Source organism: Saccostrea cucullata, unplaced genomic scaffold (genome assembly GCF_032062105.1).
Source record: "Saccostrea cucullata isolate Sc308-1 unplaced genomic scaffold, CSIRO_AGI_Scuc_v1 ctg4585, whole genome shotgun sequence".
Classification (NCBI taxonomy): Eukaryota; Metazoa; Mollusca; class Bivalvia; order Ostreida; family Ostreidae; genus Saccostrea; species Saccostrea cuccullata.
In genome coordinates, this window is record NW_026921725.1 from 34,603 (window position 1) to 58,500 (window position 23,898).

General features: G+C 35.6%; 2 protein-coding genes and 1 pseudogene across 2 annotated transcripts; all 3 read left to right on the forward strand.

The window, feature by feature from the left end:
• The first annotated feature begins 1,083 nt into the window (after window positions 1-1,083).
• Window positions 1,084-4,893, forward strand: LOC134260641 (uncharacterized protein K02A2.6-like). Its single transcript, XM_062743195.1, has 3 exons — window positions 1,084-1,113; window positions 1,307-2,105; window positions 2,207-4,893. Exons 1-3 carry the CDS (start codon window positions 1,084-1,086, stop codon window positions 4,891-4,893), a joined length of 3,516 nt encoding a protein of 1,171 aa, XP_062599179.1.
• A 10,607-nt stretch (window positions 4,894-15,500) lies between these two features.
• On the forward strand, window positions 15,501-21,140 carry LOC134260643 (piggyBac transposable element-derived protein 4-like). The gene is made up of 3 exons (XM_062743196.1): window positions 15,501-16,066; window positions 20,440-20,553; window positions 21,067-21,140. The coding sequence occupies exons 1-3, from the start codon at window positions 15,862-15,864 to the stop codon at window positions 21,138-21,140; spliced, it is 393 nt and encodes a 130-aa protein (XP_062599180.1). The 5' UTR covers window positions 15,501-15,861.
• A 179-nt stretch (window positions 21,141-21,319) lies between these two features.
• Window positions 21,320-23,898, forward strand: LOC134260644 (piggyBac transposable element-derived protein 2-like; annotated as a pseudogene).

Here is a 23,898-nt window from a genome sequence, read left to right on the forward strand (position 1 = left end):
TTTGTCTGCATCAGAACTCGAGGTGGTGCACGCAGGACAGAAGCATTTCCAAGATGGCGAATAGTGATGCATTTTATGACACGGGTTGGAAAGAAATACATATGTTCCCAGTGCCAAGACTGTGAATTAATGTTTGATGACATGGAAGAATTTGTTAGACATCCCTGTCGAAATGATGTTTAATTTGTGCTTTCGCAGACTTTAATGACGTTTTACATCTGACCTCATCGTGACGTGAATGGAATACCGGTGGCCGAAGAAAACGTTTGTGAATTTTACGTAGGGGAAACCTGTGAATTTGTCGTGAACTTTTTAAGACAGATTGCTAAATGAAGATACTGAACATGGGTAGGCTATATAAGATATGCTTTTTCCATAATTGTTATAAAACAAAGCTACATGTACTGCATGCTTTGCTTGTGCCCCCTCAGTAAAAGTGTCTGATAGACCTCTTTTTTTGCTTGTTAGGAACTATTGGTAATTTATAATGCCCCCCCCCCAAGAAAAACTGAAATCGCTTCCTACGGGCCTAAGATTAGCTTTCAGAACTGCACTTATGTACAACTTGAATTCTACAATGAAATTTAGCTGCTTCATTTTTTACCTTTAATTTACCTTTTCAAAAAAAGTTTTTTAGAAAATGTTTTATTTTAGATGGGCACTTTCTTCTTATTTCTAAGTCAGCTGCTTATTATATTTAGTTTCTTAGCTCTACTGGTACGAGACCAGAAGAGCTTCTGCGATAGTAATGCGTCCGGCGTCCGGCCGTCTAGCTGTCCTTCCTGTTGATGAAATGCTGTATACTATATTTGGAACGGGTTCGGAATTCGGGTCGGGTTCGGTGTATGAATTATTATGTTGTATGTGTATTGAAGAAACGCATGTTGTTGATCGTCACAGCTATTAATTATTCGTCCAGATAGCACGAATTAACATGGCGGCAGCGATGTGTGGACTCTGAAAACGTCTCAATGCTCCATATCGGCATTCTTAAGGTGACTTTGAACATTACAAACTGATATTTGTACGAGTAAAGTTTGACTTTTTGTGTAACCACGTGCATCCGCCATTTGCATATATAACATGGGCGAAGCAGAACCAACCCCAGTGCAGGTATATAACTGTCCTTTTCGATTACCGCCTGAGTTAGAATTAACAACAGGAAATGTGTCAGAAAATTAAAAGAAATGGAGAAGACAGGTCGAGGTGTATCTCGCAGCTTCCGGTGGCTTAGAGAAGGCCAAAGAAGTGCAGGTAGCTCAGTTGTGGAGGCCCCCACGTGGTAGAAATTTATGACCAATTCAAGTGGGACAATGTTAATGATGAGAATGACCCTGAAAAACTGTTTGAGAAATTACAATCTTATTGTAACCCCAGATCAAATGAGGTACTTGAATCACACAGATTTTGGAAGCTCCCATACCAAGATCCATTTGATAGTTTTCTCACAGATCTGAAGACCCGTGCAGCATCTTGCAACTTTAAAGAACCTGAAAGAATGATGAGAGACAAAATAGTGTTCACGGTCACTGGAAAGTTACAGGAACTTCTACTCAGGGAGGACAAACTCACACTCGACAGAACTATACAAGTATGTAGGGCGTATGAACAATCAAATAGACAAGTGAAGGAACTACGAGAAACCACTCTGAAAGTGAACAAGCTACAGAAATCTGACAAGTACACACACAGTAAACAGAAGACAGAGAAAAAGAAGGAAATTCCAAAGACTAAACAAACTCTGTATAAGAAGAAAGACTGTGAATTCTGTGGGTACAAACACGAACCAGGAAAACAAAAGTGTCCAGCATGGGGAAAGTGTTGTGAACAGTGTGGTGGAAGGAATCATTTCAAAGCAAAGTGCAAGAAGATACATTCAGTCAGTCAGGAAGAAGAATTCAATGAGGATCAATGGTTGAAAGCTGTAAGTTCTGGTGGCAAAGAAGTGACTGCAATAATGCGCATCAATGAGTGTGACATTAGATTTCAACTCGATAGTGCCGCAGATGTGAATACGATTTCTCAGCGTTATGTCCGCAAGCAGCAATGCAAGCCTACCAAAATCCGCTTGAACATGTGGAACAAGACAAACATGAAACCGCTTGGTGAGGCAGATCTGACAGTCATCAATCCACGTACAAATGGAAGCACCAACTCAGATTCATTGTCGTTCCAAATCATTTTACATGTTTACTTGGACTTGAAGCGGTGCAGAAATTGAAGTTGATTACCATAAATGACGAGAGATTCATAGCCAGTGTGTCAAGCAGTGACTTAGCTGATTTGGGAACAGCGCATCTACATGTCGACCCAAATGTGAAACCCAAAGCTCTTCCCTGCAGGAAGATCCCTATCGCACTCCAGAGTTTGGTACGTGATGAACTTCAGAAGCTTGAAGATAGAGGAGTACTTATTCCGATTACAGAGCCTACTCCATGGGTCAGCCAGATGGCTATTGCTCGGAAAGCCAACGGCAAGCTACGATTGTGTATTGACCCACAAGCACTCAACACAGCGTTGATGAGAGAACATTATCGCTTACCTGTTCTCGATGACATTCTACCGCAGCTCAGTAAGGCCAGAACCTTCACAAAACTTGATGTCAAGGAGGCTTTTTGGCATGTGAAGTTGGACGAAGAATCCAGCAGATTAACGACAATGATAACTCCCTTTGGAAGGTACAGATGGGCAAGACTGCCTTTCGGACTAAAGGTTTCAAGTGAAATATTCCAGAGGAAACTGGACGAGGTGTTCGGAAACATGACAGGTGTTTTCAGTGTGGTGGATGATATCATCATAGCAGGCTGTGGAGAAAATGACAGAGAAGCCGAGCAAGACCATGATTTAAAATTGAGAAAAGTGTTGGAGAGATGTGAGGAGAGACACATCATCTTGAATAAAGAAAAACAAGAGATTGGACTCAAAGAAATCTCATTTCATGGACATGTTATTTCCAGAGATGGAGTGAAAATTGATGACAAGAAAGTAAAAGCCATCAATGACATGCAACCTCCTACTGATGTTTCAGGAATCAAGAGACTGTGTGGCATGGTCCAGTACATGGCAAAGTTTCTTCCAGACCTTTCTACCATAATGGAGCCGCTCAGAGAACTCACTCGCAAAGATAAGGCATGGCATTGGTCTAAAGACTGTGAAGCAGCATTTCAGAGGATCAAGAAGATGCTGACAGAAACTCCTGTACTAGCGTACTTTGACCCTGGAAAGGAAGTAGTAGTACAAGTGGACAGTAGTAAAGACGGCATTGGTGCAGTTCTCCTGCAGGAAGGTAGACCGGTGGAGTATGCATCTAGATCACTGACAGTGTCCGAGAGAAACTGGGCGCAGATCGAGAAAGAAGCGTTGTCTGTGTTATACGGTCTGGAACGTTTTGACCAATATACATATGGCCGTAATGTGACGATACAGAATGACCATAAACCATTGGAGGCCATCCTGAAGAAACCTCTAGCAATGGCACCGAAGCGACTACAGGACATCATGATGAGATGGAACCGGTACGATTTTGACTTCGTATATGTCAAGGGAACTAACCTAACAATTGCAGATACATTGAGTCGCGCATATCTGAAGAGTGAGGAGTGTAATTTTAGTGAGAGACTTAGAATCATGGCATTGAAGAGTGATGAACCATGTGACATTCCTGATGCTCGCCTTAGTGAAATAAAAGAAGCAACAGAGATTGACGAGGAAATGCAAATTCTCAAGGAAACTGTGATGAACGGGTGGCCGGAGCAGAAACAAGAAACGCCACAGAGAATTCGCCATTACTTTGACTTTAGAGACACTATATCATACAGTGATGGACTTCTGCTCAAAGGTGAAGCCGTAATTATCCCTAAATCTTTGAGGAGTGAAATGAAGGCCAGACTTCACAAGGCTCATTTTGGATATGATAGCATGCTGAGAAGGGCAAGAGGAACAATATTTTGGCCTGGAATGAATTCAGATATCAAGCAGTTGGCTGATTGTTGTTCAATATGTCAAGAAAGAAAACCCATGAACCAAAATGCTCCATTGATGCAGCATGCAGAAGGATCTACTCCATGGCAGAAAATAGGACTTGACCTGTTTGAGCTGAATGGAAAGCATTATTTGATTGCAGTTGACTATTTCTCTAGTTTCATCGAAATCGATTTACTCACATCTTTGACAAGCTCCAGAATAATAGCCTTACTCAAGAAACAATTTGCTCGATTTGGAGTTCCAAATGTAATCATGTCTGATGGAGGACCACAGTTCGTAAGCCAAGAATTCCAAGATTTTGCGAAGAAGTGGGGTATCACTCACATGACATCGCCGATGCATCAACAAGCCAATGGCAAGGCCGAGTCAGCTGTTAAAATCATGAAGACATTGTTAAGGAAATGTGAAGTTGAGAAGACTGATCCTTATGAAGCAATTCTCGAGCAAAGAAATACACCAAAACAGGATACTGGTATTAGTCCTGCAGAAATTATGTTTAACAGGAAAGTGCGTGGCATGATTCCACATTTTCCACAGAAACTCGAGAAACCAGAAACTGATGCATTCATCAGGAAGAGGAATCAACGCAGACAGACAGTAAAGAAATCGTTTGACAGGAAGTCTCGCGAGCAGAGTGAATTGGACGTTGGTCAAGCAGTATTCTTCCAGCATCTAGATGGACGCAACTGGAGACTCGGGGAAATCAATGGTATTCTCGGACCAAGGACATACATTGTCAAGGACCAGAATGGAACCACTTATCGTAGAAACAGAATTCATGTGCGACCTACCGCAGTCAATTTCTACAGTCGTGACCGCTCACCGATGCGTTCAGTCCCAGTTGATAATTCAGACGGCATACAGAGAAACTTTGTAACAGATCCTAAGCTAGTGAACAATCCTGGTTAATGGACTTTGTATTATGAAATTAAGTCATTTAGTCGTTTGATTTTCTAGTCATTTTGTACATGTAAATTGCAATTGATCATTTTGTGTCTATAGTTCAGATACTTACCATTTCAGTGACTGACAGTTTGTGCTAGATAAGTGCATTATTCATTTTATATGTGTAAAATGATGAAAGTCTATTTTGTTTATGAAATTTGATGTTTTGATGAAATTTTGTCAAATTTTCTAAAGAAAAGGGGATGTTGATGAAATGCTGTATACTATATTTGGAACGGGTTCGGAATTCGGGTCGGGTTCGGTGTATGAATTATTATGTTGTATGTGTATTGAAGAAACGCATGTTGTTGATCGTCACAGCTATTAATTATTCGTCCAGATAGCACGAATTAACACTTCCGTCTGTCTGTCTGTCTGTAAACAATTTTTAGGTCACCTGAGTAAACTCAGGTGACCTATTGCTATCCGTTTTCGGATCCACCTTAAAACATGAACCAAATTCTATTATTTGAAAGTTGTTGCATGATTCTCAGGTGACCTATGAGGCCCATGGGCCTCTTGTTCAAAGTGCGACTCCTCCTAAAGTTTTGGTCTGATTTCAATATAACTTGGCACACAAATAGACTTAACTAAGGTACATAATTCTATGTATCGGTTTTTTAATTTCGATGAACGAAGTTGCCGTGGTTACTAAAAATAGAAATTTCCGTGAAATTCTTTCAAAATGCTACACCTCCTCCAATTTTAGTCGGATTTCAATATCACCCCTACTAATGTGTTCGGATGATATTCTTTATTGCTGTTAAGTGTAGCGTAACATCCGAGTGGTCGATTTGACCTCTAACGAGACCAGCCTCGAGACCGTGCGAGATCTGCACCAGTTCCTGTAAGATTTTGACAGGAAGTAGATGTGTGTTTTGGGATTTATGCATTTAATGTAAGTAAAGCTCATTTTATTTGCCTTCATTCACTTGAACATTTTTTGCACATAAATTTTGATTCAATTAGTCTTTATTTATCGAATTTTATCACCTCAAACACATGAAACGAGAAACATTAAATCATGTAAATTTAGAGTTATCGTCCTTTGTTTACATGCCTCCACGTGGTTGGAAAAATAAACATCTTTTGGTGCTATAAAAATATATAGGGGTTGTCAATGCTTTTAAATTATTATAATAAATTATTTATGTTGTTCTTGGTGTTGTGAAATATTTTACCCCAGTGTTAAAAGAAGTGAAGATGATTCAATGTGCAGAAAATGATATAGTCTGTTTTACTTCTAACAATAGCAAATACACAATTTCTCAGTTACTTACATGTAATATATATGTAATAAACGTGTGAAGAAGTGCTTAATTAAATGAATATAGAATGAATGTGACATTCAAAAGATTAGAAATGGTAAATGACATTGTAAACAACCCTCAAGTGATCAGCTGGTGATTATTATTCAGGCGCGGATCTAGAAATTTTTCAAGGTGGGGGGGGGTGAAGAGGAATAGTTTATATAACTTACGTTTTACATAAACATGTACATGTAGTCAAATTACGCAAACTGGAGTATGGTTTTTAAAAATGGTAGGTTGATCAACCTGTGAAAAAAATAATTGTACCTATAGATTACCTGAAATTTTTTGAAAGAGTGAAAAAAAAATCTCTGAACCTTTAAATCCTATTATGTAAAGAAGTAGGGTTTCATTTTGTTATCACAACCAAATTTCTTTATATATTACAACATTAGCCTTTCAATGAACATTTTTCTATAATAAGAACACAATACACTATAGAAATTTGGGTCTTATTCTTTCTCTCTCTTATTTTGCAAATCAAAAGGGGGTAGGGAGTGCAGCGGGAGCCAGTCCAAACGCCCCCTAATAAAAACATCCCGGTCAAAGTGTCCCCTAATTTTAGTCAAAGCGTCCCCTGATTTTAGTCAAAGCCCCCCCTAACATATTTTTATGGAAAAAATACTGCCACCAAATATTACTTTAAGATTATTTAAATTCCCTTGATCACAATCTTAGATGACATACAGACACTCAAACTGTAAAGCACTGAGTACTGAGCACATGAATGGTACTAGTAAGTAATTTGATTGATTCATTATCATGCCTGGAGTGATTGTAATATTTCAAAAAGTCTGTCAAATGCTTAAAAACATAATTATTTTACACTCATGATGGTGGTTGTCAGTGTCCCTTATGCAAAAAATATAATTGCTTTAATAAATTCTCATAATTTTTATGATATTTTAGATTTTAATGACTAAAATGATTGATCATTATTGAAATAAAATATCTCTTACAGACACGATGTAAAAGGCTAATTTATCTTCATCTTAAACATAGGATATGGAGATAACGAACAGTATTTAATATCAAAGTCCATAAAACGATACAAAATAGGAGCAGAGCCAACACAGACCTCCGAAACATCAGAGGTGGGATCAGGTGCCATGGAGGAGGAGCATCCCCTGCGGACCGGTCACACCCGCTGTAAGCTCCTTGTCATGTCTTATCACCTGTTGTCTGGCCCAGAAAAACTGAAATTTATGTGGAAGCATCCTAGGGTAGAGTATATTGTAAATTGTTCAAATCATAACCCCCGGGGGTAGGACTGGGCCACAATAGGGAATCAAAATTTTACATAGAAATATGAAGGAAAAAACTTTAAAAATCTTCTTCTCAATTAAGAACCACTGGGCCAGAAAAGCTGAAACTTATATGGAAGCATCCTAGGGTAGTGTAGATTCTAAATTGTTCAAATCATGACGTCCAGGGGTAGGGCGAGGCCACAATAGGGAACACAAGTTTTAAATTGAAAGATATAGGAAAATACTTTAAAAATCTTCTTCACAGGAACTACTGGGCCAGAAAAGCTGAAACTTATGTTCACTGTTCAGGTACCATTAGTGCTGTTGTGTCAGAAATTATTGAGGCATCATGTATCTGTGAAGATGAAGTTGTAGATCAGCCAAAAGACAATCCTGAAGTTGAAGTAGATGACTCTGATTATGACTCTAATTTTTCTGATTTGAATGAAGATTCTGATTCAGAAAGTGAATATATTGAATGATTCAAATTCAAATATGCAAGCAATTGTGAATAAAATCAAAAACTCTTATTTTATTGTATGTTTCAATTTCAGATTAATCATTTAAAGGGTCTGGGTGGTTGTGGCCATTCTCATACTATTTTGATCATCTTTAGAAGAAGAGTTCCACGATATAGAAAAATGATCATAGTTTAAAACTTAAATTTATAAAATTTTTCTTTGCCAAATGATAGTTGAGAGATTGAGATATCATATCTAGGAAATGATGGTTAATTTGTTGACCCCCAGCCTCCTTAAGCAATAAAAAGTACATAGTCTGAACTCATTACTTATAATATTAATATTTAGTCTTATGTGGAAGCATCCATGGGTAGTGTAGATTTTGATTTTCCAAATTATGACCAATGTGGTAGGGTTGGGTCACAATATGTATTACAGTGGGGGAATGTGGTAAAGAACAGCATGGTCAAACCTACTCAGGTGAGCAATGTGGCCCATGGGCCTCTTGTTTAGTACAGTTAAGTGTACACATGTATATTGAGGATATTCAATGATTTGTAGTTGAATATGGAAATTATTTCATGTATGGGACAGGATATTTTGTCTCATTAGTTAAATAAATTCCATATTATTTAAATACGAAACATTGAATTTTCTGTTTATTACATTTTCTTTGATTTTCCCTTTGCCTACGTCTTTTTTGTAATGTAGTCATATGCTACATGACATCATAGTTGAGCGGTCTATAAGTCAGCTTAAAGTGAAAAACATTGTAAACATAAATTTCAGCAATTAACATATTTGGGGAATGTTCGCAGTCTTACCTCTGTCAGTATGGTTTATTAAGTTGTTCTTAATCTTATAAGAGGCCAAGGAATATTTTTTACAACATTCCTTGTAATGGGAAGGAAAATCTCGAGTTTTCTCGCACTTCTGGTATTTTTCACACTGTGAAGGTATATCATTTTGATAACCTTTCACACTGTGAAAGAATATCATTTTATTAAATGAATAAATTACAGTATTTCACTGTTTAAAATGTAAAATGTAATAAATTGGTTTATCTAATGTACATCTCAAAATTCTCAAAACACAAATGAATTTTTTAGCTGCAAGTGCGTTCTGTTACTTCATGGCTTTTTAATTCAGAAAAATACAAAATTCAGTCCTGAAGACAATATTCATTGATAAATGTCTTACACATGACCTTCTTAACTTCCTTTAAATCAAAGAATGGAAATTAACATTATAATACACACTATTTCAAATGCCTTAATATTTCACTCTATTTATAGGTGTTTTTGACAAAGAAGGTTTAAAACCTTTGTGGACGTGGGTTTTGAAACTTCTTAAAACTCTGGAAGGATGAGGAAAAGGAATTTAAACCATTGAAATGGAACATGTCGCACAAGGTTATCATGGTAATATTGTTGATTTTGAACATGCATGCCAAAATTTGGTATGATATTGCATATTACAGTGTATATTAAGAAAAGTTCAACACATGCATTCATTCATGTATTTAAAGTATGCCCTTTGTCCACAAAGAAATTTTAAAATCTTTTTATGAGGCTGATTGTATGAAATGATAGATAAATCGGCAGAATGCTTCACTTTTTTCTTATTTATTTAATTCAAAAATGAACATATAAAAATGTACATGTCACATTGGGGAAGATGTTCAGTATTTTTAAATTATATATTGGAATTTGTATCTCAAATGGGAGGATGGCTTTTCAAAGAAGATTTAGGTTTTGATGGAGATCAGCGATTTTCTTCAAGAATGATGCATTTGATATTACTATTAACAAATTTGAACAACTCCTAATATCCAGAACTTACAAATACCTGTACATTGTACTTTTGAAAACTGATACTTGTTAGGTACATTCATATTTTTCCCAAACCAATTGAAGGCAAAATATTTTCATGAGAATGGTTAGACTAAATGACACAATGACAATCTCATATTCATGCAAAACTTTGCACTTGCAGTCATTTTTGCAAATTCAGATCTGCACATTTAAAGGAGTGGATACATGAGTGTTTTTGAATTAAAATCTGGAATTCCTGACAAGAAATGCACAAAATATTCATGTATCCAACCCTATATACTGATTTGACACTGGCTGCATATTTTTTTTTACACAGAAATATAATCTGACTTAATATTGTGACTTCTTTTTTGAATAACCATCACCTAGGGGTTAGTCACACTTTTCATGTGTAGAATGTCATTTTTAAAATGTTTAAAGAAAATATGGTTGTATTTTACTTTCAATTGACATGTCTCAGAGAAGCATCATGGTCCATATAGGCTTATAGTCGATTATAAATCTGAGTACATTTTACACAATTTAATATGTGATTATTTTAAAAGTTATTAAATTTTATGTATACAACAACAGACTGATGTGATATGCTGTAAATTCCTTATTAAACGCAAGGAATTTATTATTGAAATTTTGCATGTAGCATCACTTGCGAAATAAAATGTTTCACTTTTATTTTTATGGTACTGAAACCCATGCACATTCTTCTTATCAACCAACCATTCACAAATATATATTCTTGCGATTTAATGTTTTTAAGAGCTATCTTGCAATAACAAGTACTCAAAAAAAGGAATCTGCAGTATGTACATGTATAATCTTTGAATTGATGTTTGATTTTTTTTTCAAATCCAGATATCCATTTATAAAAGATGACAGCATATCAGCACTGCCTTAAGATTGGAGTTGAGACCTTGTAATTTTTAAGCAGAAAATAAAGAACAGTTGCTGAATGAAACAGATACTCACAGAAGCAAATGTAATGAGCCCAAAATAATGGTGATCAAGTTTGAATGATTTTATTCTCTGGTTGAAATGTTATTGAAATGATACTACTGATCCAATTTTAGAAGTGGTTGACAATGAATACTAAGTATTTTGTTGTATATAAGTAATAATGGCTTATTTTAAAACTGTATAAAGCTTGCAATGTTTATATCAAATGTAATGATATTGTGTAGGAATCACTTTTTTTTTAAGGATAAAAGATGTAATTTTTTTTTCAATCAGAATTTCCTAAAAAGACTTTCTAATGTAAATACATGTATAAATAAAAGAAGTTTATAATCCTTTCTTTTACTGTCATTGAAATACTGTAACCATGGTAACAATGAACTGGAATTTTACACAAAAAATGTTTTAACATGAAAATTTCAAATTTCAAGGTTTTATGAAGTTTGAATTGCGGCTTATATTGCTTTTTATTGAACTATTTCCCTTATCCTTAGATTTGTTGTGCATTCTATGTAATAAATTTAATTTTGGAACATGGGAAAGGTCTTGTTTTGAACTCTGCTGATTTTAACTCAAGCAGAGTAAATGTATTTAATACATGTACATCTATATATCACAAATGAAATGGCTATTTTAAAAAATATATACATGTACATGTATATCTGTAAAAATAATCAATCTTCCCAAAGAGTTTTTTCCCTTGTTCACAATGTAAAAAAAAAAAAAAAATCTGAATGATATATATGCATGACTGTTTTACAAAAAGCAAAGAGATAAATTTATTTTATGTTTTAGAAATGTCCTCATTGTGTCCAGTATCTGCTTTTCTAACAAGTATTAATGATGTTGAAATAAGCTGTGCTAATATTAAAAAGTATTTTTATATCATGACATGTTTATGTATTGAACCCTGTTCATTGGAGCTGTGGCCAGAAGTGTTTGGCTAATACAGCTAGGGGTTCAAAATATTACAGAGTGCGATTAAAATACAGAAATATATTTATTATCGTAAAACATATACTTAGAAAACATCTTGTTGGATCTTTTTTCAAGTATGATCTCAGTGAAAAGGAACTGGATCTGGTTGTATCAATATAAACTGTTGATACAACCCGGTCCTGGGTGTAAAAAGAGCTTACATGTACATGTATATATTCTAGATATTTATTTAAATGCTTTTGGGTCTATGAAAAAGGCACAATATGAAGAAATGTGAACATTTTTAGCCAAACTTGACATTGGGGACAGGGATATACTAAGTATGTGTAAGATCATGATCAAGTGACACCTACATGTAATAGTCAGCTAGATTGAAAAGGGTTATGTTTTGAAGTTTGCTAAATCATTCTAGGTATGACTAGGAAATTAGATTTGTGTGTGTGTGTTTTCATACATGTCTCTCCCCCCCCCCCATTTTTATGTTTTTATGATTCTGACTAAGGATGTTGGTATTTAACAACCCCACCCCCCACCACTCATGTGGACAAAGAATTCCTGGAACCATTCATACCTTCAATAAAAATATCCAAAGTGCTCTGGAAAATTTATTAAACCCTAGAGATAGGGTTTAAAATAAAGAAGTATGAAAATGGGAGAAAAAATATTGAGAAGCAGGATGGATAGGTCTCATCCCTCCTTTCCAAATAAAAATAAGTTGGAAAAAAGAGAAGAACTTGTGTTTGTTTCGGGGGGGGGGGGGGTAATTTCCTGCATGTCTAACCAACTTGACATGTTTAGGGATCCAGGTTCTGAGTCATTTAGATTGCATGTAATTCAGCATTCATAAAAAATATTTTTGTATCATTTAATTTTAATTTAATATATACTTATAACACTAGCTCTGAAATCCAAATAACTCCAAGCCCCCCCCCTTCCATACCCGTATGGATTATTGGATAATGGAACCACCTTTTAAAAGTATTCAATGTTCCTGAAACATGATGACGAAAATCTTGTTAACATTTGATGTGTATCTTTAACTGTATAAAGGAATTGCTCGTAACTGGTTTGTCAAGATATGAGTTTTATATAGAAAACTATACTATAGGTGTGAACACTCTCCTTTACTGCGAACCTAATGACCTTTGACTAGTTCAAGAGAAACCACGTGATGTAAATTTAAATAACAGCAACATTAGTAGGGGTGAATATAACATGGCACACAAGTAGACCTAACTAAGGTACATAATTCTGTGTATCGGTTTTTGATTTCGATGAACGGTGTTGCCTTTGTTTCTAAATATAGAAATTTTTCTGAAATGCTTTCAAAATGCTACACCTCCTACAGTTTTGGTCTGATTTCAATATTACTTGGTACACGAGTAGACTACACTAAGATACACAATTCTGTGTATCGATTTTTGATTTCGATGAACGGTGTTGCCGTGGTTACTAAAAATAGAAATTTCTGTGAAATTCTTTCAAAATGCTACTTCTCCTACAGTTTTGGTCTGATTTCAATATAACTTGGCACACAAGTAGACTACACTAAGATACACAATTCTGTATATAGGTTTTTAATTTAGATGATCGATGTTGCCATGGTTAATAAAAATAAAATTTCTGTGAAATTCTTTCAAAATGCTGCTTCTCCTACAGTTTTGGTCTGATTTCAATATAACTAAAAACACAAGTAGATAATACTTTGGTACATAATTCTGTGTACTGGTTTTTGATATCGATGAACCCTGTTGCCATGGTTGCTAAAAATAGAAATTTCTGTGAAATTCTTTCAAAATGCTACTCCTTATACTGTTTAGGTCTGATTTCAATATAACTTGGCACACAAGTAGACTTAACAAAGGTACATAATTCTTTGTATCGGTTTTTGATTTCAATGAACGAACGGTGTTGCCGTTGTTACTATAAATAGAAATTTCTGAGAAATACTTTTAAAATGCTACTTCTCCTACAGTTTTGGTCTGATTTTAATATAACTTAGCACACAAGTAGGCTACACTAAGATACACAATTCTATATATCGATTTTAGATTTCGATGAACGGTGTTGCCTTTGTTACTAAAAATAGAAATTTCTGTGAAATACTTTCAAAATGCTACACCTCCTACAGTTTTAATCTGATTTCATTATAAGTTAGCACACAAGTAGACTACACTTAGATACATAATTCTGTATATCGATTTTTGATTTCGATGAACGGTGTTGCCGTGGTTACTAAAAATAGAAATTTCTGTGAAATACTTTCAAAATACTACTCCTCCTACAGTTTTGGTCTGATTTCAATATAACTTGGCACATAAGTAGACTACACTAAGATGAACGGTCTAAAAATAGAAATTTCTGTGAGCTACTCCTCCTACAGTTTTGGTCTGATTTCATTTTAACTTGGTACACAAGTAGACTATACTAAGATACATAATTCTTTACATCGATTTTTGATTTCGATGAACGGTGTTGCCTTAAGTTTGTTTCTAAATATAGAAATTTTTCTGAAATGCTTTCAAAATGCTACACCTCCTACAGTTTTGGTCTGATTTCAATATAACTTGGCACACGAGTAGACTACACTAAGATACACAATTTTGTGTATCGATTTGTGATTTCGAGGAATGATGTTGCCATGGTTACTAAAATTGAAAATACTCTAACAGTTTATTAATAGCTACTCCTACAGCTGTAGTCTTATTGCAGTATCTTGCCACAAAAAGAGCTCAATCCAGCATCATTATCCATTTATTGCTGTTGTAAAGTTTTAAGTCCCAACTGCTACTTTTGTCTTCATCTGTTACAAGTACAAACAAGTAGAGCTTCAGTCTCGACAGAGACTTCTGGTTTTCAAACTTGGGGAAATATGAAAATGTAACAGTTTGATCAAAAGCGCCGATATGTAGCCTGTAGGCCTAACGCGCACTTGCTTTTACATTCGGTATTTATCACCTGTTTCGTCGAACTGTGTTCGTGATCAACACGTGTTGAATGCGTCGGTAAAAATTAATCATAAATTTAACAGTAGCTTTTTTTCAGAAAGAGTGGATCATTGATTTATAGAATATCCATGGGTTTTTTTTTCCGGTGCACATAAGCATAAAAAATTTCATTTGGCAATGCCATCAAGAAATAATTTTTAAAATCCAGTGTAGTGCTACTTTTGAAAAAAAAAAAATCAAGTGTAGTTAAAAAAACACTTTTCAGTGTAATGCTGATTTTTATGCGCCCGAATCGATAGATCCGAAGCGTATATTGTTTTTGTCCTGTCTGTTTGTCTGTTTGCTGAAAACTTTAACCTTCGCCATAACTCTTGAACCTTGAGATATAGAAACTTCATGTTTGATATGCATACTCCACTAATGAAGTTCTTTCAGAAGTCACAAAGGTCAATGACCTTGTGACCTTGACTGTGACCTACATGCTAAAATAGCTTTTTCAAACCTTTGCCATAACTTTTGAAGCATAAGAGATAGAGACTTCATATTTGGTATGCATACTTCACTAATAAAGCTCATACAAATGACACTAAAGTCATTGACCTTGTGATCTTGACTGTGACCTTAATGCTAAAAATAGCTATTTACGAACTTTTGCCATAAATTTTTAACCATAGGAGATATAGACTTCATATTTGGTATGCATACTCCACTACTAAAGTTCTTTCAAATAACATTAATATCAATGACCTTGTGACCTTGACTGTGACCTATATGCTAAAAGTATTTTTTGTGACTTTGTTGCCGATGGGCGCATAGTGTTTCACAAACACATCTTTTTTTTTTTTACTATGGCCCGTATAGTGTATACTACAGTTTTCCAAAGCTATCTTTTTGATTTAGCTCCCTTTCTTTGTTGCCATGACTGTTAGGTAAACAGCGCGTAAATTCATAATGGACGATTGCGGGGAAAGCGATGCAGAGTCTGAAGTTTTGTTGTCTGATGGATCAGATATTGGTGTAGACGAATCCAATAATGAAGATTTTTCATCTGATACAGACAGTGACTCAGATTCCCAAAAACTCGGTCATCATTGTGTACATTATACAGTCAGTTGAGCGACGTTGGCGATGATTTCTGGTCCCACGAACTTCACGATATAGAGATTGCTGAGTTTCAAGAAGAGTATGGTCCCTCCCATGATTTTGATCCCTTGGACCATGTATACCGATACTTTCTGCTGATGTTACCAACAGCAATTTTTGGAAAGATAGCCGAGGAAGCTAACAGGTATGCACAACAGACAGCTGAGAGAACTGGGCAGCCTGATGCTGACTGGACCCCGACAAACGAAAGAGAGGTGAAGGCGTATTTTGGATTATGGATTTTGATGGGGATTAATCAGTTACCAGATATTCATATGTACTGGTCTGATAACAAATATATAGGTAAGTGTAGGTAAATAAATAAGTAAAGAGGGAATGATACTGGGTGAGGTTTACATTTATTTATTTAGTAGTAATTCTACAAAATAAATAATTGTTATATGTTTATTTGAAAAAATCAGTTTCTTTGTACATGTAACAATATAAGGGGAAATAAAATGTAAAGCATAATGCAAACTAGTGCTAATTGTAACGGGGACCGTTACAGATGTTCCCCAAACGCTCCCCAACTCCCTTTTGGTGCCATATTCCCTGTAAGCTTCATTAAATAGGACAAAATCTATGCATTTGAAACTTTAACAACGCCAAGTTCAATTAGTTCATTCAAATTTTAGCATTGCACGCGTGCGCATGTGAATGCATGTGCGTAATGACCATATAATCTTGTCTACACATTTTATATATTTTTTATATACTAAATGTTAAAGTATTTAATCCAAAAGTATTAAGAAATACGCTCATTCAAGGGTATTTTTGATTTAACTCATTTCACGTGCACGCACGTGCATACACGAGCATGGTGACCATATCTTCTTGTAGAAGTCCATTACATCTATCTATGTTCTAAATCCCACCCCGATTGGTTAAAAACCAAGGGAGTTATAGCTGTTTAAAGTTTCAGCCAATCAGATTACAGCACACGTACATGCACATGTATGCATGTGCATGGTGACCATACCTTCTTGTAGAAGTTCATTATATCTATCTATGTTCCAAATCTTATCCTGTTTGGTTGAAAACCAAGGGAGTTATAGCTAGTTAAAGTTTAAGCCAATCAGATTGCAGCGCACGTGCATGCACGTGTTTTCTTGATAATTGCAATATGTCATGTTGTAGGATATCTTAATGCATGTCTATGTTCAAAATTTCATAGGATTTCGTCGAAAAACAAGAAAGATATAGACACTTTAGTTTCAGCCAATCAGAGTGCAGCGCACGTGCATGCGCGTGAGATCTTGCTATTTTGACCATGTCATATTGTCTATGCCACTAATATATCTTTATATTATGAGTTTCAAAACATTTCATCAAAAATGTAAAAAGTTACGCCAAAATCAATTAAATCGGTCATTTCACGTGTTGCACGTGCGCGCTCTTGCAAGCACGTGCGCGCAAAATGACCTTTGTTCGGCAAATCTACATAACATGTCTACTGACCCTAAAAACATTTTACCTTAGTCTGATGTGTAGTTTACAAGATCACTCGTGGACAAAATTTTCCCAGGAAGAAGAAAAATAATAATAATAATAATAATAATAACTAGTGCTAATTGTAACGGGAACCGTTACAGATGTTCCCCAAACGCTCCCCAACTCCCTTTCGGTGCCATATTCCCTGGAAGCTTCATTAAATAAGACAAACTCTGTGCATTTTTGACTTTAACAACGTTTTTCCAGAAGGATACCAATTATATTCAATTTTTAGCATTGCACCCAAACGCATGTGAATGCATGTGCCTTATGACAATATCATCTTGTCTACACTATTTATGTATTTTAATATACTATATATTAAAGCATTCAGTCCAAAAGTAATAAAAATCACTCATTCAAGAGTATTTTTAAATAAACTCCTTTCAAATGCACGCACGTGCGTGCACGTGCATGATGATCATACCTTCTTGTAGGAGTCCCTTGCATCTATCTATGTTCTAAATGCCATCCTGTTTGGTTGAAAAACAAGGGAGTTATAGCCATTTAAAGTTTCAGCCAATCAGATTGCAGCACACGTGCATGCGCGTAATTTCATGATTTTTTGATATCATTTCGTAGGATATCCGAATGCATGACTTTATTTTAAATTTCAAAAAAATTTCGTCAAAAAACAAAAGAGAAATAGCCATTTAAAGTTTCAGCCAATCAGATTGCAGCGCACGTGCATGCGCGTGATTTCATGATTTTTTTTTCTATATCATTTTGTAGGATATACTAATGCATGACTATATTTTAAATTTCAAAGAATTTCGTCAGAAAACAAAGGAGAAATAGCCATTTAAAGTTTCAGCCAATCAGCTTGCAGCAAACGTGCATGCGCGTGATTTCATGATTTTTTTTCTGTATCATTTCGTAGGATATCCTAATGCATGACTATATTTTAAATTTCAAAAAATTTCGTCAAAAAACAAAGGAGAAATAGCCATTTAAAATTTCAGCCAATCAGATTGCAGCGCACGTGCATGCGCGTGATTTCATGATTTTTTTCTATATCATTTTGTAGGATATCCTAATGCATGACTATATTTCAAATTTCAAAGAATTTCGTCTAAAAACAAAGGAGAAATAGCCATTTAAAGTTTCAGCCAATCAGCTTGCAGCACGCGCACATGCGCATGCTTTAATGAAAATTCTTATATATCATGCGGTAGAACTTCATAATGTAGGACTATGTTCAAAATTTCAAAGAATTATGACAAGAAACAAGAAAGTTATTGAGACTTTAGTTTCAGCCAATCAGAGCGAAGCGCACGTGCATGCGCGTGAGATCTTGCTACTTTGACCATGCTATCTTGTCTATACTACTAATGTATCCTTACATTATGAGTTTCAAAAAAATTCATCAACAAATAGAAAAGTTACGGCAATATCCATTATATTGTTAATTTCACCAATTGCACGTGCGCGCTCTTGCAAGCACGTGCGCGCAAAATGACCTTTGTTTGGCAACTCTACATAACATGCCTACTAACCCTAAAAAGGTTTCACTTAAGTCGGATGTGTAGTTTACAAGATCACTCGTGGACAAAATTTTCCCAGGAAGAAGAAAAATAATAAGAATAATAACTAGTGCTAATTGTAACGGGAACCGTTACAGATGTTCCCCAAACGCTCCCCAACTCCCTTTTGGTGCCATATTCCATGTAAGTCGTATTAAATAATACAACATTTGTGCATTTTTGACTTTAACAACGTTTTCCCAGAAGGATACCAATTATATTTTAAATTTAACATTGCAGGCGTGCGCATGTGAATGCACGTGCGTAATGATCATATCGTCTTATCTACACTTTCTATTTATTTAAATATACTCTATATTAAAGCATTTAGTCCAAAAGTATTAAAAATCACCAATTCAATTTCACTCATTCCAAATGCATGCACGTACGTGCACGTGCATGATGACCATACCTTCTTGTAGGAGTCCCTTATATCTATGTATGTTGTAAATCCCATCCTGTTTGGTTGAAAACCAAGGGAGTTATAGCCATTTCAAGTTTCAGCCAATCAGATTGCAGCACACGTGCATCCGCGTGATTTCATGATTTTTTTTTTCTAAATCATATTGTAGGATATCCTAATGCATGGCTATGTTTTAAATTTCAAAGCATTTCATCAAAAAACAAAGGAGATATATAGCCATTTCAAGTTTCAGCCAATCAGATTGCAGCACACGTGCATGCGCGTGATTTCTTGAAAGTTTTTGTATATCATTTTGCAGGATATCCTAATGCATGACTATGTTTTAAATTTCAAAGCATTTCGTCAAAAAACAAAGGAGATATAGCCATTTCAAGTTTCAGCCAATCAGATTGCAGCACACGTGCATGCGCGTGATTTCTTGAAAGTTTTTGTATATCATATTGCAGGATATCCTAATGCATGACTATGTTTTAAATTTCAAAGCATTTCGTCAAAAAACAAAGGAGATATAGCCATTTAAAGTTTCAGCCAATCAGATTGCAGCGCACGTGCATGCGCGTGATTTCATGAAATTTTTTCCATATTATATTGTAGGATATCCTAATTCATGACAATGTTAAAAATTTCAAAGCATTTCGTCGAAAAACAAATGAGATATTGAGATTATTGTTTCAGCCAATCAGAGCAAGGCGCACGAGCATGCGCGTGAGTTCGTGCTAATTTGACCATGTCATAACAATAACACTATTAATATATCCTTATGTATTGAGTTTCAAAGCATTTCATTAAAAAATTTAAAAGTTATAGCTATATTAAGTATATCAGTCAATTCACTCATTTCACGCGCACGCACGTGCAGGCGTATGCGCGCAAAATGACCTTCGTTCCGCACACCTACACTACACACCTATTAACCCTAAAAAGGTTTTAGCTCAGTTGGGTGAACAGTTTCTGAGAACACTCGCGGACAAAAAAGTACCGGAGAACAAATAAGAAAAATAATAATAATAATAAGAAACAGAGTAAAAACAATATGTTCCCAAACTCCGTTTGGGGAACATAATAATAAGAAACAGAGTAAAAACAATATGTTCCCCAACTTCGTTTGGGGAACATAATTATATGGACATAAATTGTTTATGCCCACAAGAACAGAGCAAAGTAGAGAGAGAGGGGGGGGGGGGAATTATATATCTATGCTTGTTTTTGCTGTTACTTGTATTTTGCTATATTTTTAGGACACCAGGGTTTCAAAGAATGCATGACCAGGAACACATTTATAAAATTGTCCCAGCACTTACACCTCAATAACAACACTACACAAGGACCGCCAGGATCTCCACTGTATGACAGTTATCTAAATTGTTTCATTGTCTATTATGGATATAAAAATTTATTTTAAATATAGTAGTCTAGTAAGTAGAGCAGTATATGCATGTCAACATTGAGTATTTTTTTAACATATGTTTTATTAGCAGTGCATTGTCACCTAAGTAATTCAAAACATTGTTTGTTTTTTTTTTGGGGGGGGGGGGGGGGGTGTCAATATTAGTTGTGAAAAAAGAACCCTTGATTATCCATATTTGGTTTCATTTTGTAGATTGCATAAGATTCGTCCTCTGGTAACTGCAACACGAAAAGCATTCAAGAAGTATTACAAGCCCGGAAAATGTCAAAGTATTGATTAAGGAATGGTGAGATACAAGGGGAACCATTACGCCCGCCAGTATACTCCATGCAAGTCAATAAAAAGAGGACTGAAGGTATAATCATTACTTATAATGTAAAAACTAATATCTGTCAAAAATAGACAAGGAATTAATGGGGTGTGGGGTGTGGGCTCCATTTCTGTGGCTTTTTTTCAGAATCCTCAACACAAGCCATTAACAGTTTAACACCAGTTCACTTTCTCCTTGTACATGTAGACTCATCATCTTAGGGAGAAAATGACACGTTTTCAAAAATCATTTTGTGAGCTTAGTGCTAAAAGTACATCTAGTTCATTTTGTGATTGACTTTTTCTTGATACAAGTCAAATTTCCTTTACAGATACGAATGCGTTGTGAGCCCAGTGGGTACACACATGGTTATAGACTCTACCTTTGTCGATATGATGAAATGGAAGGTCAAAGCATAGGAGAGAGACTAGTGAACCTCTATGCAAGGATATCAAGTGGAAAGGTCATCATGTCTTCTTTGACAGGTGTGTAAATGTACCTGTTTTAATTTTTTATTCATTTATGTGTGTTAAAATATATGCTTTGTACGTATAGTCTTTAAGTTCCCAACTATTCTTGCAATATCAAGTTTTTGAAATGATGTTACAATTTACAGATTTTTCACTTCAATCCCCTTGGTCCAATCTCTAGAAACCTATGGGATATATGCTTGTGGAACAATCAAGACCAACAGAAAGGGGTTTCCCATAGAAAAAATCCTAACTTACAACATGGAGATGCACAACAACTGCAACATGGAAACATGGTCCTTACAGTGTGGAACGATAATAAACCAGTAAGATTAGTATCTAGTTTGTTGCAATTTTCCTTCAGTGTTCCGAAGTTTCCTCCAGAAGTAACATTGTATGATAAAACTTTACTATTGTTGGTGCATGGATTGTCCACTACATCAAATCCACGGGGAGATGAGCCTGCAGTCAGACAAGTTAGAGGTGGTGGTGCCGTTCTACTTCAGCGCCCCCAGTCTGTTCAGCACTACCAGGAACACACAGGCACCTGACCTTACTTATTTTTCTTTTAATAAAAAAAATGTACACATACCGAATAATAAACAAGGTACCCATCGAAACCCGCCATCTTGGATTTTCGAAGTAGGTCATCACTTGTATTTTCGTCTGAAACTCCGTCAAATAAATTCCCTGCAACCATATTCTTTCTGTAGCCAGTCTTTCGAGGTCTAAACTTACGGACACTGCAGCCAGGAAGGCGCATTACACTTGCAAATATTGAAAATCCCTCGTCAAACTCGACCTACTGCTTCAACATTCCGAGAAATCGCCAAAAGGGGGCCGGAAGTTTACATCAATATGCTAATGGGAATTCCGTATTTGTCAGTTTTGTGGTGGATCTAAAGAGGGGTGTCATAATTACTTTGAAATTTTAATGAATATATCGATTATAGAAATGAAAAAAATGCAAAATGGGAAAAATAAAACACTTCTTATAAATATACCTGTAAAATATACTATATTAATCTATAAAGGTCGTTGCGTTCGAAACAATTTTGAATATAAGAGAGGGGGGGTGCTTAAAAAAAATCAATAACAAATCATCTAGAGTTAATTGAATCGTTTTCAAAAAACAATAGACTGCAAACCATCCAGTTAAATATATGTATACATATATACATGGCATATGCTTAATTGAAAAAGGAGAAGGATCACACTGAAAAAAGGATATGTAATGAAATCAAATATAAGCCTGTGCGACATGTATATGTATAATCTGTCACCAAGAAAAAAATAAAAATGTCGCCATGTCACTACTTTATTGCAATACATAAAATTGCAGATCTCAACATTCCCTGGGATAATTTTAGTGTGGAACCCCCCCCCCCTCTCACACACGTGTGTACGTACTTATAAAGTCAATCTTCTGCACGGATAGCGCTCAATCAGGGCATCAATAATGACAGTGTTATTATTTATATTTAGTGCATGTAAGTAGGGCCTTACAACCAACTCAATTTGTCTCGAAAATGTTCATTGATCAGCTAGCATGATCAGGCCGATCTTCGACATTTACAAAATATAATCGCTTTATTAATCAAGATATATCGAAATTATTTTGAGAGAAATAAAAAGAATGTTCTTACATGTAAATTACGTTGTATTATTGTCTGAAATATTGTTTTTGGAATAAGTACTAACTTTCGCCGGTTATTTTTAAAAATAAATCGCACAAATATATTGACCAATCAAAAAAGGGCTTTCCCTAAGAATTTCAAGTCGTATGTAAACTTCCGGCCCCCTTTTGGCGATTTCTCGGAATGTTAAAGCAGTAGGTCGAGTTTGACGAGGGATTTTCAATATTTGCAAGTGTAATGCGCCTTCCTGGCTGCAGTGTCCGTAAGTTTAGACCTCGAAAGACTGGCTACAGAAAGGATATGGTTGCAGGGAATTTATTTGACGGAGTTTCAGACGAAAATACAAGTGATGACCTACTTCGAAAATCCAAGATGGCGGGTTTCGATGGGTACCTTGTTTATTATTCGGTATGTGTATATTTTTTTTATTAAAAGAAAAATAAGTAACGTCAGGTGCCTGTGCAGGAACACTACTTTGGAGTGGACCGCTCACAACAGTACAGATCAAAGAATCCTGTTGGCAGACCTTAAAAGAAATTCTGGAAATACTTTATGAATTTCATATTACAAATTTCCATTTTCAACAGCTTTCTTCTGTGGTTGAACACCCTGGGCACAGTGAAACCTCTAGTCCATTATTCACTTACTGACTTTTCATAAGACATAGCACAGTGCTTGATTGGAGACTTCTCTAGTCGTAAGAGGATACGTCAAGTTCAGCCTCATCACCCCCCAATTACAGCAGTAAGTGTAGTATGCTACGTGAGTGTAAAGGTAAATGAAATTAAGAGGCGAAGCAGATGGTGTAGTTCTCAAGGTTTAAGACGAGGGCCTGTATATGCTTGCAATATCTGCAATGTCCATTTGTGTAG

Coding starts and splice junctions, on each gene's coding strand:
- LOC134260641 (XM_062743195.1), top strand. CDS start 1,084: ATGGGCGAAGCAGAACCAACCCCAGTGCAG. Junction 1,114..1,306: donor CAGAACCAACCCCAGTGCAG/GTATATAACTGT, acceptor GACCAATTCAAG/TGGGACAATGTTAATGATGA. Junction 2,106..2,206: donor GACAAACATGAAACCGCTTG/GTGAGGCAGATC, acceptor TTGGACTTGAAG/CGGTGCAGAAATTGAAGTTG.
- LOC134260643 (XM_062743196.1), top strand. CDS start 15,862: ATGTTACCAACAGCAATTTTTGGAAAGATAGCCGAGGAAGCTAACAGG. Junction 16,067..20,439: donor GTCTGATAACAAATATATAG/GTAAGTGTAGGT, acceptor CTATATTTTTAG/GACACCAGGGTTTCAAAGAA. Junction 20,554..21,066: donor AGGATCTCCACTGTATGACA/GTTATCTAAATT, acceptor GCTTTTTTTCAG/AATCCTCAACACAAGCCATT.